This window comes from Rhipicephalus microplus, chromosome 1 (genome assembly GCF_043290135.1).
Source record: "Rhipicephalus microplus isolate Deutch F79 chromosome 1, USDA_Rmic, whole genome shotgun sequence".
Lineage (NCBI taxonomy): Eukaryota > Metazoa > Arthropoda > Arachnida > Ixodida > Ixodidae > Rhipicephalus > Rhipicephalus microplus.
In genome coordinates, this window is record NC_134700.1 from 245,824,103 (window position 1) to 245,842,527 (window position 18,425).

Consider the following 18,425-nt stretch of genomic DNA (forward strand, 5'->3'; position numbering starts at 1 on the left):
ATTTGTTTGTCTGTGCATGTGAAGTCACTTCTTAGCAATGCCGAATTAGTGTTACCAATGTCTTTACCGGAATGTTTTTGCGAAAGCTGCTTAGTGTCAACATTTTATTGCTTCCTTTATGTTTTTACCATTATTTCTGCATTATCAATTGTCTAGTACTGTTTACTGAACCTTGCTTGCCAGATGCTGCTGGCCTAGCTGTAGCTTACGCGCCGAGAGGCAAAGAGGGAACCACATATGCTTACTGCATTTAACAGCGTGACATTTTCAGTTTGGGGGAATGAAAAGCTGATAATTTAGTACTGTAAAAATGATGGCCACTGAATACAGATGTTGCGCGGCGGGCGAGCGTCGTGCACGGTAGCCGACTGTTCGATACTGTGCGTAGACGAAAGATAGACATGCTGTGAGTGTAATTCAGTAAAAGCGGTTAATGCTTGAAAACATTTACTGAAATGACAGTTTTTTTTTATTATTATTATTCACACCAGTTGTTCAGCTGCGCTACCGAAAGGGACCATTTGAACGATACGCGACCCTGAAAAAAAAAGTTCGGGCCACACAAAGGGGCCCCTTGTTCAACGCGTGAAAGGCGACCGGAAATGCCGTACGTTCAACTCTACAGAAACACAGAAATCGCAGGATTATCGCAGAATCCAGCCGTCTGCACAGCAGAAAAACAGGAGCAGCAATTGGATTGACCTGGATCTTGCGTCAATCCACAACCATGACCTACTACACTCCTGACCTGCCCAGAGAGCACCTCTTCCAGCGCCCACGTTCTAGTTCATACCTTCTGCCGCTAGGGCCGTAACCTACGAGCGGCGTGGCGCTAGGCAGCACCTGCTCGCTGACGTCATCTTCACTCTTTGTGGTCAAATTTTGACCAACAAAGCACTCGTAGTGCGTATTTATGATCCAAAATTTAGAATTATTCAGAAATAATAATACTAAAAGACATTCAGAATTTTTTTGCAATAAAATGCACGCGACCACGCATAGGCTGCCCTACATCGTGTAAATCTACGGGTTCCCACGTTTGTCAACCAGTGTGCTATAAATACTCAAGCGCTCTGAACACCTTGCTTAACCAGCAATGTATGGGAAGAAATAGTCACATATATGCCGCCAGTTCACTGCAGAATGCAGGCATTCTTATACCAGCGCCTACAAAACAACCGTAAAGAAACAGACGAACAGGTTATAGGTAGCGCCACCTACGGCGAGCGATTGAACGAGAGCGGGGACACGCGCTCCCATAGGAACCCCGCTATCTGAACAGGTCAGGAGTGTAGTAGGTCATGTCCACAACAACGGCTAAGTTACATACTTTTATTGGCTTAAAAGTGGATTTTAAGCCATTTCAAGCTACTACTACGAGTAGTTTCGTCGTTTCGTTGTCGTGGATCAGTAGAAAACATGTAGCTTGTGGGCTGTTTGACAAGCAAGGCGCCACAACCTGTCTGTTAGAACCGTGTCTTTTAAAGCGGTTGCAGCGTTGTCGTGGAAGTTGCACCGCCGCGCTGGGCCTGAATCCGAGAAGGTATGGTGAGAGAGGATGGCTTTAAGCGAGTTCTAGAGTGTGTTGCTAGCCTCGCGATGGCAGACATACCTTCTATGCATACCCTTACCCTCACGTACACAATCTTAACGACGAAAGTTGGGCTGATTATTGATTGATGCCGGTGCATTTTCTGTGACATGTAGTTATTAGCGCGAAATAACTAAAGCAAGAACGGCACGGACATGGCAAAGCGCTGGACCAACTTGCATCTATCTTCATTTCAGAGGACGCGCGATGAAGTCAACACATGATGAAAAAATTAATGTGGTCGCTTGTACCAATGCGCAAAGTGACATAAGGCAGATAAATGCTAATTAATCTCCATTGCTCTGTACTGTGTCTACCTTTTTTTTTTCCTTTAGTGCTTTCGCGTTAAATAAACAAAGCTTGGAACGACAAACAACAGCTAGTTGGTAGGAGTTATCACAAAAGGACGTAAAGGTAGCAAACACAACCACATGAGTTCAAAGGTCTTCAACTCTTCTCTCGCGTCCGTGTTTGGATGCATTTTATGATGCCAGAACATGAATGCTGAGTAGACAATTTAGCCTCCATTGAGCAGAGGAAGACCTACATATTCTTTTTAAAATATATTCTACTATGTTATCCCGTACAGGTCACTGAAAGACGAGAATCATCTACTTGCGGAGCGGAGATTAAAGCCTGACCAATGGCTGGTTTGCCTGTAAGTTTTTGGTAGCTCGCAGATGCAAGTGCACAATTTAATGTGAAACTGTGCAGCGGCCTGCGGATCACCGTAGGAAATGGGACCGCGAGGAGTATGAAAAGCTCGCCGAGGAGCGACTTCGGCTTGAGGACGAGGATGATGAGCCATCGGTTCCCGTGAAACGAGACGCGCTCAAGCCCAGAGACTACAAGGTAACCACTGTGTTGTATCATAGCATAATGCGTAGTGATGTGGATATAGTGTGCCAGAAGCCGTTTCCAAGGCTACATCCAGTGCATTCGTGCTGACCTTTCAGCTATCACTATTCTACCATTGCCACTGCTCAGTCCGCATCACTGGGAGTCCAGTAAGATACATTGCGTTGTCAAGAGCTTGAACAAACTTTGTTTGGTCAGGCATTAGATGAGATGAAACATGATCACTGACCAAGTCTGATGAGATTTCATCCGACTTAATCAATGTCGCGTGATCACATCCCGGCCACATTTTCGATGGAGGCGAGAATGTCTGAGGCTCGTGTGCTCAGATTTAGGTGCACATTAAAGAACCTCAGGTGGTCGAAATTTCTTGGGCTCTCCACTGCGGTGTCTATCATAATCATATGGTAGTTTTGGGATGTTAAACTCCAATCATTATCGTAATGCTACGATGGATTATTGTGGGCATTCACCGCCTCACACGTTATGCCGAAACTGCGGCAATTCCTGCGACAATGGCCGCTCGAGTTTCCCAGTTCATGCTGTCGCACATTATATTGCACCATGGATTCTCGCGTGTCATCATCAGTGATCGCGGGTGGCAACCTGTTGCCGATGTAGTTGAAGACCTGCTTCGTCTTGCTTCATGTCGTTTTCGTCATACCACCCTGCATCACCCGCAGTTCATTCGGTTTAACCGAATGAACTAATAGGACTCTCGTCAACATGATTTCCATATATGTTGATTCCGGTCACAAAACACGAAACACCATCTTGCCATTCATAACTTTCGCCTACATTACTGCACAGTGCGAAACAACAAGATACAGTCCATTTTATCAGCTCTATATATGCCAACCCCAAACAGCTCTTGACACTATTCTTTTATTTTCCGAAGCCGACCAACCTACTCTCACCGAATCCACTTGCCGCGCAGAAGAGGCTTGGCGCAGCGCTCGTCTTCAAACTTTCGTTTCCCTGAAATGCTCTAATAATCGTTACGACGGAAGTCACCGCCATGCATTGTTTGACAAAGGGAATTTGGTGTGGCTTTGGACATGCTTTGCAAGCACGGACTCTGCTAAAAGTTTCTGGCCAACTACACTGGTCCATTTGTTGTCATGAAACGTCCCAGCGATGTTACGTACGTAATATCTCGGCTGTTGTCAACTGGCCACCGCCCAAGCAAGACCTGGGCAACATGGACAATATGGCAACATGGACAATATGTCCATGTTGCCCATCTAAAATGCTTTCATTATTGCAACGAAGACTGACTCGCCTGGTGGGGATTGTTTGCAAAAGGGGAATTGATTGCTATGATACTGAGGGGACGCATGGAAGAAGACAAGAACGAGATTGGCACGAGCTGTAGTAGTCTGATTCCTGGACTCTCGCATTCATCATCTCCTGTAAATAAAGGCATCTCACCGTAGCATTATTATTCGACTTGACCAGTGAGCGTGTTTCATCTCATTATACTATGCCTACCACCGACACAAACACGAAAAGGGGGTTCATGGTGCATTAGCCTTCCTGTGCCACCAAACCTTAATGCCGGGGGTGGCATTTGGGTTTGCTCCCCACTCTCTTGCTCTGTTATACTGTAAAAGGCTATGGTATGTACTGCTAGTGTGCCTGATAGCTGAGTGGTTAAGACACTCACCTGCACATCACGGATACGCTGGTTGAAATCTCAGCTCGCAAAGAAAGTTTTTAGCCAGAAATTTCAGTTTTTGTCACATTCTTCCTTTCTTTCTGTACTCTTTGTCTCACCTACCAATGTTATTGCATTATGCACCATAAAAATCGGTGCACGTGTTCTAGAGGCAAAACAGAAGGTGAAAGAGGCAACAACGATGAAGGAGAGGATGTAGAGAGTGCATGCCAGTTAATGAAGATAATGGTTTCTTTGTCAATAACGAATGCCATAATATAATCCTTAAAAGCTCCACTGTAAAAAAAAAAAAAAAAACAGACCCCTCAATTCATTTGACCCCGCAGGGGCGCCTGCGCAAGTAGGCGTTTGGTGTGTAGCGACACCACGGACCCGAGCTAACGGGGGAGTTTCGGCTCCCTCCCACGCCTAGCCGTGCGTGGCTTTGCCGTGTCCGGGGAAAAGGGGATCCTGGGGGTTGAGCCAAAGCTGGGTGATTGGACCTTTAAGGCCCCCCGGCAGAGGCAACACACCCCTTTGGCCCTGGCTTCACGTAGACGGCACCTCTGGGCTGACCCACCCAGGGGAAATCGGCAGTCGCCTTTTCCTATCTCTCTCTCCTTATATCTTCGTCTTTTGTTCTCACTTTACATCTTTCCTGTCTTCTCCTCACTTCATTTTACTTCCGATTTTTCCTGGCGGCAAGGGTTAACCTTGTGTGGCTATCCAAACTAGGGTAAACCATATTGGGTTATAGTAACTGCGTACTGCTGGCGTTGCGCAGACATGCCCACATGCTCTGCCACGTCCACTTGTTGGACTCCGTGGTGGGTGGTAGGCGCTGTTACCGAAAAATCCACATTTTCCCATGGGATCCTCGACCCCCTCTCTAACTGATCGTGCCTCGAAAAGGGTACGCACCGACGCAACTCTACTACTTTGGCCCAAAAACAGAGAAACTTTTCCAAAATACCATGTTCTCCACTGCGAACAATCATCTACAAAAGCTAGAACAATCTCACCCTTCCTTGTAGCCAAGTGCTTGAGAGAAACCATTGGAACCGGTTATAAGGCCACGAAGATGGCAAGTGGTGATCTGCTTCTCGAACTAAAAGACAAAGAACAGTACAGTAAACTCTCGCACCTTGTAGCCTTTGGTAACATCCCCGTCTCGGTGAGCGCACATCGTACTATGAATACAGTGAAGGGCGTGGTATCGGACGAAGACTTGATGACACTGAGTGAAGAAGAGCTTCTTGATGGATGGAAGGACCAAGGTGTGATACATGTCCAGCGCATCAAAATCAGACGTAACAACAATGAAATAGCAACAAAGCACTTGATACTCACCTTCAATTCAACCACTTTACCAGAAAGTCTCGAAACTGGCTATGTAAAACTCCACGTCCGACCTTTCATTCCAAACCCGAGGCGTTGTTTCAAATGCCAGCGATTTGGTCATGCATCCCAGAGCTGCCGAGGACAGCTGATGTGTGCTAAGTGTGGCACAACCGGCCACAGCGCTGATGAATGTAGTCATGACGAGGTCCTCTGTGCTAACTGCGAAGGTAGTCACCCCGCATACTCCAGAGCGTGCCCAGCCTGGAAAAGAGAAAAAGAAATAATCACTATAAAAGTTAAGGAAAATATCACATTCAGGGAAGCAAGACAACGGGTCTCGTTATCATTAGCACTAAAAACACCTTTTGCCGAAGTGGTGCAACGAGGGGCGGCACCACAAAGGCCCTTGGCAGTTGCCCGGACCGCGCCTAGCGTGCCGAGGCAAACGCCACAAGCCCCCATGGGGGGAGCAGCCTCGGCTGCCCCACCCTCCTTGAATACAGCCCCACCGAAGGCTCCTGTGAACCTTGGCAGCAGCCAGGGCACCACACAAACTAAAGAGGTCCCATCGACCTCCAGCCCGGTGGGGTTTAAGGCTCCGTCTGTCACGACGAAGCCTACAACGAAAACATCATCTGTCGCCTCTCCTGAGGCGATGGACACATCAACTGCACCGGCGCAGACTGCGCCAAAAGAGCGGCGGGGTTCCCTCGACCGCTCTAAAAAAGACAAAACGGTAATTACAGGGCCTTCTAAAGGCTCTGTAAGATAAGTCACTTCTCTCTTTAGACACCAGCCACACTCATTTCGTACACACAGCACTTCTTTACTCCCATAATGGAGACACAAATTATACAATGGAACGTCAGAGGACTACTTCGAAACCTCGACGATGTCCAAGAACTTCTAAACAAACATTCTCCAAAAGTGCTGTGTGTACAGGAAACACACTTAAAATCCAAGAATACAAATTTTTTGCGTCAATATGTTGTCTTTCGAAAGGACAGAGATGATGCTGTGGCATCATCTGGTGGTGTAGCCATTATTGTTAATCGAGGAGTAGCATGTAGCCATCTACCACTACTAACATCCCTAGAGGCAGTGGCTGTTCGAGCAGTTCTATTGAATAAGCTCGTCACCATCTGCTCTCTATACATACCGCCGCAACACCGCCTGGAAAAACATGATTTTCACTCTTTAATAGACGAGTTACCAGAACCTTATCTGGTTCTAGGGGACCTGAATGCGCACAGCGGTTTATGGGGTGACTGTCGATGTGATGCACGAGGTCGTCTCATCGAGCAGTTCCTCTTTTCATCAGGTGCTTGTCTGTTGAATAGGAAACAGGCAACATATTATAACCTAGCAAACAATACTTACTCCTCCATAGACCTCAGTATCGCATCTCCTTCACTTGTACCATTACTTCAGTGGAAAGTCATAAATAACCCATACGGAAGTGACCATTTTCCTTTGGTTTTGAGTACACCAATAATACATGAATGTCCTCCACATGTTCCCAAATGGCTGATAAACAAAGCTGACTGGGAACAATTTCAAAAAATTACTCACTTAAGTTGGACCGAAATATGCGGATTAGGCATAGATGAAGCTGTGCAGTACTTCACGGCCTTTCTTACTGACGCAGCAGCCAAGTGCATTCCACAAACATCTGGACTTCCCGGCAAACGACACGTCCCGTGGTGGAACGCTGAGTGTCAGAATGCGCGAAAGGAACAGAACAGGGCATGGAGGTTGCTGCGGAACTCGCCGACAGCGGAAAACCTTGAGAGCTTTAAGAAAATAAAATCTCGAGGCAGGAGAACGCGTCGGCAGGCCAGAAGAGAAAGCTGGCACAAGTTTTTATCAGGGATAAATTCATATACACAAGAGACCAAAGTCTGGAACATGGTCGGTAGGATAGCAGGAAAACAAGTACACACACTTCCACTCGTAAACACTCAGGGTGATACCTTGGAAGACCAGGCAAACTTCCTCGGTGCACACTTTGAACGGGTATCCAGCTCGTCCCACTATACTGACACTTTCCAAAAATACAGAAGAAGAATAGAAAAGCAGAAACTAGAACACAAATCCACTATATGCGAGGCATATAACCAAGCTTTCAGTCTAGCTGAGCTCCGAACATCTCTAAACTCCTGCAGTACTTCTGCCCCAGGTTCTGACCGTGTGGTGTATGAAATGTTAAAAAACCTACCAGCCGAAACACGAAAAACCTTACTTTGTTTGTACAATGCTATCTGGTTTTCTGGCACTATCCCTACCTCCTGGAAAGAGGCTATTATTATTCCCATTTTGAAAGAGGGCAAGGACCCTTCTTTAGCTTCAAGTTATAGGCCTATTGCACTTACAAGCTGCTTGTGCAAAGTCTTCGAAAAAATGATAAACTGCCGACTTGTACATATCCTTGAAACAAACAATTTGCTCGACCCATTTCAGTGCGGGTTTCGAGAAAGCAGATCCACCACAGACCACCTTGTTCGTATCGAGGCACAGATCAGAGACGCCTTCGTCCATAAACAATATTTTCTCTCTGTGTTCCTCGATATCGAAAAGGCGTATGATACAACATGGCGTTTCGGAATTCTAAGAGACCTGTCCCACCTTGGTGTGCGCGGAAGAATGTTTCATATAATCGAAAGTTACCTGTCAAACCGGACATTCCGTGTCCGTCTAGGCAGTGTGCTCTCCCAAACATTTGTCCAGGAAACAGGCGTGCCACAAGGTGGTGTGCTTAGTTGCACACTTTTTATCATCAAAATGAATTCTTTGCACTTGTTCATTCCGCGTATGATGTTCTATTGTACATATGTCGACGACGTTCAGCTTGGCTTCAAGTCATGCAACTTAGCCATGTGTGAGCGGCAGGTTCAGATGGGTTTAAATAAGGTCTCCAAATGGGCAGACGAAAACGGATTTCGACTTAACCCACAAAAAAGCACGTGTGTCTTGTTCTCTCGAAAGAGAGGCATGCACTCGGAACCTGACATTCGGCTGAACGGGCAACGTCTGTCCGTCAAAGCCGAGCATAAATTCTTAGGCTTAATCTTGGACAACAAGTTGACCTTCGTACCGCACATCAAGTATTTAAAAACAAAATGTTTAAAAGCCATGAATGTTATAAAAGTGTTGTCACGTACTACGTGGGGTAGTGATAGGCAATGCCTCATGAACCTCTATAGAAGCCTTATTCGTACCCGCTTAGATTATGGGGCCATTGTCTATCAGTCTGCCACTCAAAGTGCCTTGAAGATGCTTGACCCCGTGCACCATTTGGGCATCCGCCTTTCTACGGGTGCTTTTCGCACCAGCCCCGTAGAAAGCCTTTATGTTGAGTCAAATGAGTGGTCGCTTCATCTGCAGAGAACTTACATGTCCTTTGTTTATTACCTTAAGGTGAAAGCAGACAAGAAGCACCCCTCATACTCTACAATTAGTGATTTGTCGAGCTCAACTCTGTTTCAAAACAGGCCTTCGATGAGGCAGCCCTTCTCAATTCGCCTGAAGTGTCTAGCTGAAGAAACTGAAGTGTCACTTGAACACAGTTTAATGGCTCCTGTAGCATACCCGCCACCGTGGCAGTGGCAGACTATAGACTGCGATGTGTCTTTCCTAGAGGTTACGAAACATGCACCTATTGCCCATATCCGAACATACTTTCTGGAACTTCAACACAAATACACATGTCCTGAGTTCTTCACAGATGCCTCCAAGACTAACTCCTCTGTGTCCTACGCTGCTGTCGGCCCATCCTTTTCGGATGCTGGCCCTCTACATCCACGCACAAGTATCTTCACAGCGGAAGCTCACGCGATACTGGTGGCAGCTAAACACATCAAACAATTACAAATACAAAAAGCAGTAATTTATACAGACTCCCTCAGTGTGGTAACGGCTCTGCACAGTCTTAAAAAACAAAAAAACCCAGTCCTTGTCTCACTTTACTCCATTTTGTGCACACTCTACGCGCACAAACAACATGTTGTAGTGTGCTGGGTGCCAGGGCACCGTGAGATCCAAGGCAACGTGAGAGCGGATCAGCTCGCTGCATCCGTCCATGAGAGCACCGCCATTACATCCATATCAATCCCGGCCCTTGATCTTAAGCCGTCTCTCAAACTAAACGTCAGGGACTACTGGCAGAGCAAGTGGGATACACACACACAAAACAAACTACACGTTATCAAGCCACACCTTGGCCATTGGCCACCAGTATCAAAATCACGTCTAACAGAGGTAACACTAACAAGACTCAGGATAGGGCACACATACACGACACACACACATCTTTTATCCGGTGGTCATCCACCATTGAGTGATAAATGTGGTGAGGCTTTAAGAGTTCTTCACGTTTTAATCCAATGTAAACAGTTAGACACTCTGATTGATTTGTGGGGTTTAACGTCCCAAAACCACCATTTGATTATGAGAGACGCAACAGTTAGACACTCTAAGAAGACAACACTTCCCATTACCCTACCGACAACATATACCTTTACACCCTGCAATGTTTGTCGGTAGGGAACCACTTTTCACTCATAAATCATTGTTAGCTTTTTTAAGAGATGTTAATTTTTACCATGTATTATACCCAGGCATTGCGTAGCGCGACCTCTCAAGAGAGGTCGCTGCTGCTGTGATTACATTTAAAAGCACTTGCCTCGCAGCCCTTGGACACAAGGGCACTGATGAGGCAAGTGTGCTAGTGCCAAATATTTTTACATGTTTTTATTATCAAAACCTTTGTCACCCTTTTTAATATGAATATCACGCCACTGTCATGTCTTTAATACTTATGTTTTTACCCGCATTATCGCGAGGAATTTTAAGGCCCCTATACAGTCACGCAACATATCATTGTCCGCATCTCTATACTCATTGAAATGGCGCTCTTTGGCCATCAATTGGCCCTTGCGCCATAACACCACACATCATCATCATCATCATCATCAATTCATTTGACTTCTTTTGGTCTTAAAGAGACAGAACTACACATTTTAACAATACAGATATGAAGAAAAATTCTGTGACAATCAGGCTCCTTTTAATTTTCGCACATTAAATCTTAAAGATGGGTTCACATTCCTACAGCTGAGATGAAATTGATGCAACTAATTAACACAACTTGTTAACTTTCTAATTATTGACTGGAGTGTCACCATTTATCTTAGAAAGTTGCGACCTGTCATAATTTATAGCATACCGATCTTTCAAGATATTCATTGCCGAATTTCAAAGGCAAAATCAAAACTGATCGCGCAAGGTGTGCATGAACTATGGCTGTTCATCTAAATCAGTCCAGAACTACCCATCACATGGTAGTAACGTAATTAAGATAACGGAAGAAAAAAAATTACATATTCCCGTATGTTTTTGGGAAAAGCTGCAAGTCATCTTACTTGTGTTCGCACATTGCCTACCTTTCTGTGTAGTGCATGGTGCTTATCTGTTTCTATTTAACTGTGCACAACAAAGCATCAAAATCAACATTTTCTTTGTTTGGGAAGCATTAAGCTCACGGGTGCGAACTTCGGCCCTTCTTATTGCAAGTAGAACTGTTTTTCGTGCCTCTATATAGTTTAAAACAGATAAGCAGCACCCATGACATGCAGACATCAAGCTGTCTACGTGTGTACTTTGGAATGCTTGCCGATCTGACCAGTACATTTTTCGGTGCACCTTTGTTCGAATTCCGTCACTTCCTTGTCACAGCTTGTGTTCGCTGCGCTTTGTGCATGCCTTGAGCGTGTGCGATAAAACACGATTGCTCTCTCATTATTTTTGTGCACAAGTCTGGCTGACTGTGAAATATTAGCAGATTACGAAACTCTGACTACAAAACTCTGCGTTAGCACATGATGACACATCACGACAAGAGGCGTAGCCGATCCACACACCGTGCTTCATATATGTCTGTTTCTGGCCTCCGTATGGAGAGAGGCGGGCGTCTGAGAAAATAACAATCTTGCAATCCGGTTGTAAGCTCTTTTTGTTGCACACTAGTGCAAAATTCGGCTAAAATGTTTGTAGCAGTGACTGCTATCCACTGTACGAGTTTTCTCACCAAGCCCAAGAAATGGTTCACGAAACCTTTAATTGCTACACCATAGTTAGAGACTAAAAATGTTTCTTATGCTTTCCTTGCCTGCATTGGCTCTCGGCTTCCTTAGCCTGCGTCTGACAAAGGCATTAGCTGCTTCACTTGTTCCCCTTCATTCCTTCATTCCACACTCAAACCTCTATATAGTATTATGAATTAGGATATAACAAATTATTGGTTGCAATTGCAACATTGCAAAATAAAATAAATAAATAGCGAAGCAAGTAACCGAGAGTTTTATCATAGATACAGTGTTACAAATAATTGTTTATAACAAATTTCAGGATGTAACGAACTATTTTTGTGGCAGATGTGAGTTTGTTATAATGAGGTTTGAGTCAATTAATTTGTCTCATGTGAATGTGCTGCAGTTCTGATGCACTTTTATTAATAATGGTTGTGCAGGTTGACCTTGACTCAAAGCTTGGGAAAACTTGTGTCATAACGAAAACAACGCCTGCTTCCCAAGCTGGTGGGTACTACTGCAATGTCTGCGACTGTGTTGTTAAGGATTCCATCAACTTCCTGGATCACATCAATGGCAAAAAACGTAAGTGAGCACGACTTGCTGATGCAAGTATTATATGTACCATGATGCTGCTATATTTACTAGTATTACCGTTGTATTGTATCTTGTGTTGTACTGTTACAGCTGAAAATATGCTCATCTACTTGATTGCTAGGAACCTAACACAATGTTGTGTGATTTTGTGCTCTTTGAAGGTACTGCTTTAGTCATGAGCACACTAGTTTAGGTTGCAATGTAAAAAACATGTTAGCATGGCACAAATGCTGCAACATTGCACTAAAGTTGCTAAACACAAATACAAGTGTACTACTGCAAATGGCACATAATGAATAACCCCTGCATTATATAGCAAATAAGGCTCATCACCTCTTTTAAAAGAATACTGAATAAAATTTCTGCTGCAAAAATCTTTAGCCAAACTGAAAGATTGTATAGTGAAATCAACCTTCATTTCAGGCAGAAATTTGTGAAAAATAATAAATTTAGAGTTTTTCACAAACAGCTGTGCCGTGAATTTGGATGTGAAATGGGCAATGTACGGCGAAAAACCTTTGGTGCCTAACAATCACCAATGGGTTTATGCCATACATGCAGGTGATTGCCTATATGTTTAAAACGTGTGCCTTTTTTTATCATTTCTCTTGCTTGGCATGTGCTGCCACCCTTCTGAAGTCATGAAATTTTTTTCATGCACAATTTTCTTTTTTTTTCCAACACGCTCACTAGCGTAGAACACGCTCAAAGCGTAGTTTGTAACAACTGCATGGGTGAGAATTAGCTGGAAACGTTCGCAGGCTAGAGCTGACTTGTTCAGCTTTATTTGGCATTTAATGTCAATAATGGTGCAAAAATGAATTTTATAACAAACACGTGAGCACGGTCACACATTATTTGCAGTGGCATAGCAGTGTACATATAGCTCAATTTTTATGCCTGCCAGTTTGTCACTGCATTATGTTAGTTTTGCAGTGACGATGCGCAGTGAACGCTATGATGCGTTAGGCAGTAGTGGCTCCACTTGGTGTGCTGAACATGTGCTCATGCATTAAGGCTGTGAAATGCGATCGATATGGCAAAAAAACATTGCACAGCACGAATTCGATGGAACACCTTTGCAAATTTTCGAGCTGTTGCATGCAGACACCTCACGGTTCTGGCACACATCCAGAAATTATAATTGTTATTATTGAGCCACTCTATTGGTCTAGTCGTTATGGTGCTAAATTTTAACCAGAGCCCTACAATTTGGCATCTTTCATAATTATATTGTAGTTTCGGGGCATACAACCCTCGAGTATTATTTGTTATTATTATTAAAGACGTTCACAGTGCATATTGCCGAAAACTATATAGACGCATGGCCAGTCCATGCTACATTGCAAAAGGCACAGTAACTAAACAAAAAAATCACTTGTACACACATTATTGTCAGTTTTTCATCGAGGGCGATGAGCTACACTACCACAGACAACATACTGAACTACCGATTACGGAGATCACGTGCACGTAGTATAGTTAGGCCGGCTATAACCGAGAAAAATCACATTAGTTGAAAGGTGGGGAATAGGTTCTGCAGTGATATCGAAAAGCTGCGTGTATTTAGCGCCATAGCAAAAATATTTCTTGACAGAAACTCTCCCATGCCATTTATACCGGCAAAACATGACCTTTGGTGCAGCTCGCTTAAGATACACTTAGATGGGTGCAGTAAGGCAGAGAGAGTGTCTACCTTACTGCACCCATCTAGTGTATGAGTATAACATACTGCACCCATCATAGTGTATAACAAAATAGCTGAAGTAGACCACCTCTGCTCGTGGATTGCATCGCAGAAAGCATCAAAAATGCGAACTTTTGCAAAAGCAATGCCACTAGAAGAGTGAGAGCTGACAGGGCAATAGCGAACATAGTGAAAGACTTTGACGTTGCGTATCGTACTGGCATCCTCCTTTAGCTAGCTAGAAACAGGTCACACGGAATAAGGGCCAACGAAAACCCAGTACGAGTCCCTTTCTTTTTGGTGTACAGTGACCCACAATGGCAATAATAAAAACATCCTTGTTCAATTAAAACCTCTCAGATTTTAATCAGCGCTTCGTTCCGTCTTTTTAATATCTGTCTCATTTTCCTTGCTGCTCTATGCCTAGTAATGCACCCTGACTGACACTTTCCACTGTTTTATTGTTTTTCATCTGCAGACCAGCGAAACCTGGGCATGTCCATGCGTGTCGAGCGCTCAACCTTAGATCAAGTCAAACAGAGGTTTGAGGCCAATAAAAAGAAGCTTGAAGAAAAAAAGAAAGACTATGACTTTGAGCAGCGTATGCAGGAGCTTCGAGAAGAGGTAGAGAGCCATGTTGTATCACTTTTCATGTGCCGTTTCTGTGGTCAACACTTTTTTTTTTTTTACAATGACGTTGCGCGTGTGTATTTCGCCTTGTGGGAATGTCATGAAATGTTACGCTGGGATCTCCGCATGCCTTTTAAACATGAAGGTTGTTTGGGTGGTGCTGGTTGTTCTAGATTACAGTACAATGCTGTCCCTCTCAAAGCAGCTGTGGGCAGCTCAAGAAAATGAAAAAGGCAGATTCTCATGGTTGCTACTTGCTAGAGCTTTAAACTTGTGCTGTCAAATTTAGAAGTACGAAAAGTCGCATGTACCGAACCTGCGACCCTTCAGTAACGCATCTGATGCTCTACCAATTCAGGCACAGAAGCAGGCATTCTCTAATTATTTCAAATTATTGAGGAGCAGGTGACATGCTGCCCGTCATGAAAGCCTCAAATGCAACCGTCAAAGTAGAGCTAGTGGAGCTTTCAAAGTTAATCAATAGGCGTAAGGTAGCCGAGATCAGATGGAGAGAATTGAGCAGGCTGCAAAAAGCGGCAGAAGCTTTAAAGCTGGAAAGGCAAACTTGTGCACTGGCAAAAATTGGATGTATGCATTAAGGCACAAGGAAGGCAATGTCATAACTAATATGGATAGGATAGTTGAGGTGGCGGAGGAGTTCTACAAAGCACTGTACAGAATCCAAAATAACCAGGATGATATCGTAAGAAGCAATAATAGCTCAGAGGATTCGACATCCTACCAGTAACGACAGTAGAAGTAAGCAAAGCCCTAGAAGGAATGCAAAGAGGCCAAGTCACTTTGAAACCTGGTGCTGCTATGAAAAATCGCCACTCTCCAATCACTTAACTCAAAATATGACTAGAGCTTTATATAAAGCCAATGTCTACATAGGTCCTGACCTTCTGTTTTTTCGCCTCACTCTGCTGCGACACTTCATGAGCAGGGTTAATGAAATAACTACCCATTTTATGAAATGTGTGCATGCATAAGGACAAACTTTAAAGAATGTGTGGCATTTTTCCTAAATTCATTTTATTGCTGCATGCAAATATAACTGGCATGTCTATAAATGTCTAGTAGCAACTTTGTTGTTTATGCATACTTGAAAGAAAAATGTTGTGCAAAAAATGCACATTCACAGGAAAAGGTGCGGGATGCTTTGTACCCTTTCTCGGAACTCATCTTTTTTTCGTGCAGCCGTTTTGCAGCAAAAGCTCTTATGAGATCACAACACGGGTCATGTGCAGCGCCGTAGTTGTCCGCCGCCGCCAGTGTCAGTAACCACTATTGCCCAAAATAAGAAAAAAAAAAAACTCATAAGGAACACCAAAGCCATGTGGTAACATAGCGAGATTCGAACCCGGGTCCGTTGCCCACCAGCCTAGTATTATATCGCTGAGCCATGCTGGTGCTTGGCATTCGTTTGCAAACTTGCCTTAGGTAGACTTGATGTCAGGAAAGGAGTCTCGTTGATACGAGTAATGAAGCGTCTTAGAACAGCAAAGGAACAAGCAGGCATCACACAATGCAAATCGCACAATGAGTGGGTCGTCCAACGCTCCAACACGTTGTTGTTCTTCTAGAGTCCGTGGCGTATACCCACTGTGGGGAATTGGCCAGGAATTGAGTGTTTTTATAAAATATTGTGCAGTTTTAGAATAATGGAGATTATATAATAGAAAGATTACCGATGACCTCGTTCTTCATCACCTGTTAACTGTGCCACATACCCACTTCAGGCGTAATTATTCGTCGTCGTCAGCCACTGAATGCAACACAAAATTCATTACAAGTGGTTAGCGGATACCACGCTTCTCTCAAGAATGAAGAAGGATAGCATAGTGGGTACCCAGCAAGTGCTCTTCTAGCATTTACCCGAAGAGTGTTTAGAAAAGCTGCTGTTCATGCTTTCGCTGCACCTTCTACACAGGCCTGGCGTCTTTATATATACATATATATAAACATATTTGGTTACAACTTATTTTTGCCCTCCAGGAGGAAAAGCTGCGAGAGTATCGCCGTGAAAAGCGCAAAGAACGAAAGCGAAAGCACCAGGAGTCTTCAGAGGATGTTGACCCCGACATGGCTGCCACCATGGGCTTCTCGGGATTTGGTTCATCAAAGAAGTGACGGTGCACACTTACAAAATAAAAGAAACAAGTTTTACTGCTCACATCAGTGTCCGCACATCGCTGCAATGGTGCATGTGTACAAATGATACAATAGTGTTCTGAATTTTTAGTAAACAGAAAACTGAACTGCCACAGACAGACAGGAGTGGGCACGGTAGGTGTACACACACGGGCTCCTAGGAACAACGGGCACCACTAGGGCAGTCGGACGCCACTTTAGGCACAACCGCAGCAAGGATTTTCGTTCGGCTTCTACAATGTTGAGGAACGGGTCGGCCAGTGACAGTGCGCGAAGGAAATCTAGGGATCACGTCCAGAATAGGATGCTCAGTGCCATGGCGATGCAGCATACTGCAACCCATGGACTTTTCCGTTCACCTGCGTAATAAAATTCAAATTAGATGCCGAACTCAAATTTATCCAGGCATGCTAACGAATTAAAAACAGAGGCTTACTCCGACTTGACAAATTAACCACAACTGGTACAAGCACAAATGGGACAGGGAAAGAAGCTCTTTGCGTGTGCTCGGCTCGCTTTAGGTGCAGCAGGAGCTAGATGTTTCCAAATGGGGGTCTGTGGCGCTTGGCACGCTCCCCCTAATCTCGCCTTACACACTCTTAAACTGCGCGAAATATCCAGGACACGACTAAGAAAACACCTTGAACACACATATAACATGAGCGCATTTGTGTGTTTCCTTTCTTGTGTCCCAGTCATTTTGCACAGTTCATGAGCGTCACATAGCGATGAACCAACAAGCTCGCCAGAAGGCTTTACTTTTCTCTAGTCTTGGCCAAGAGCCATCACTTATGTGGGTGCAAATCTTTTGGGGGCAGGCTTTAGGGCCCCCAACGTAAAACCGAAACTCTGCCTCGCACGTGCACAGCACACTCTACGCTATTTGTTTGGGGCACCTATAAGAAAAATCCCTATTATGGAGTTATAGAATAACGCCGCCCGCTATTTCGGATTTTCTGCAAGCGGGCCACGAACGGCGGCTCGCGTACGACGCATGCGCAGTGGCAGCGACCGCACCGCAAGGGCTCGCGGTCCGCTATTCCTAAACTCAACGTCCTGTAAGGGGGCCACGGATGGTAATGCACGTCGATGCATCACGACCGATAATTCAGGATACGAGGAATTTTTGTTTTTCCACACTTGTGCGGAGTAAAAAAGAAAAATCCTCGTATCCTTCGCCACTTGCACAAGTGACAAAACGTCCACACCTTTTGTTGTTAAATTATTAAATCGCAATAAAACTTTTCTCTCTCATGAACTCAGTAGGTTTTAAGAAAATTTTTGTACGAACCTATGCGGGCACACTTCCAGAACACGCCGAGTAACCTGTGAAGGTAAAAATAGGCAGAGAGTGTTGAACACAACGAACTTGAGCTTCCAGACGGGGATCTGAAACTTCATAATTATAATCCATACCCTTCTTTATTCCTGTCCAGAAGGCTTGGGTAGATGGAACGAATGTATGCGCAAGTGCATATTAGCAGCAGTACTACTGTCAACAGGCTTTGGAAGTTGAAGAGCGCCGACTGAAATCAACAGATTTATGTCAATCTACGGCACAGCTGAGAGCTACGCTTGCAACTTACCATTGCATTCCACTCAGTTCCAGCAGGCTTCCCGAATGAATATTGCAATTTTTTTGTAAACTTAATGGCACTTCACCGTCACTTACGGGACGTGTCGCGTAAACCACCTCGAACATGCAGACATGGCCGAGTTTTGACTTGGCTACCAATGACTTGAACAAGCTCGGTAACGCAACAAATAAGCGATTTAGAAATAAACAATAGCGCATTAATGTTATAAAATGTAGCAATAGGAACC

At 44.4% G+C, this 18,425-nt stretch overlaps 3 protein-coding genes across 3 annotated transcripts in view; 1 reads left to right on the top strand and 2 right to left on the bottom strand.

The window, feature by feature from the left end:
- The window catches only part of LOC142814169 (uncharacterized), a 578,033-nt gene that overhangs the window by 413,960 nt on the left and 145,648 nt on the right, over nt 1-18,425 (bottom strand). The gene's annotated exons all lie outside the window — the stretch shown is intronic.
- Nucleotides 1,366-16,623, top strand: LOC119185521 (zinc finger matrin-type protein 2). Its single transcript, XM_037434505.2, has 6 exons — nt 1,366-1,543; nt 2,181-2,249; nt 2,306-2,443; nt 11,974-12,118; nt 14,296-14,441; nt 16,446-16,623. Exons 2-6 carry the CDS (start codon nt 2,235-2,237, stop codon nt 16,578-16,580), a joined length of 579 nt encoding a protein of 192 aa, XP_037290402.2. The 5' UTR covers nt 1,366-1,543; nt 2,181-2,234; the 3' UTR covers nt 16,581-16,623.
- Nucleotides 16,591-18,346, bottom strand: ksh (transmembrane protein 167A-like protein ksh). Its single transcript, XM_075892046.1, has 4 exons — nt 18,188-18,346; nt 18,018-18,127; nt 17,893-17,927; nt 16,591-16,960 (listed from the first exon to the last, which is right to left on the bottom strand). The coding sequence occupies exons 1-4, from the start codon at nt 18,188-18,190 to the stop codon at nt 16,890-16,892; spliced, it is 219 nt and encodes a 72-aa protein (XP_075748161.1). The 5' UTR covers nt 18,191-18,346; the 3' UTR covers nt 16,591-16,889.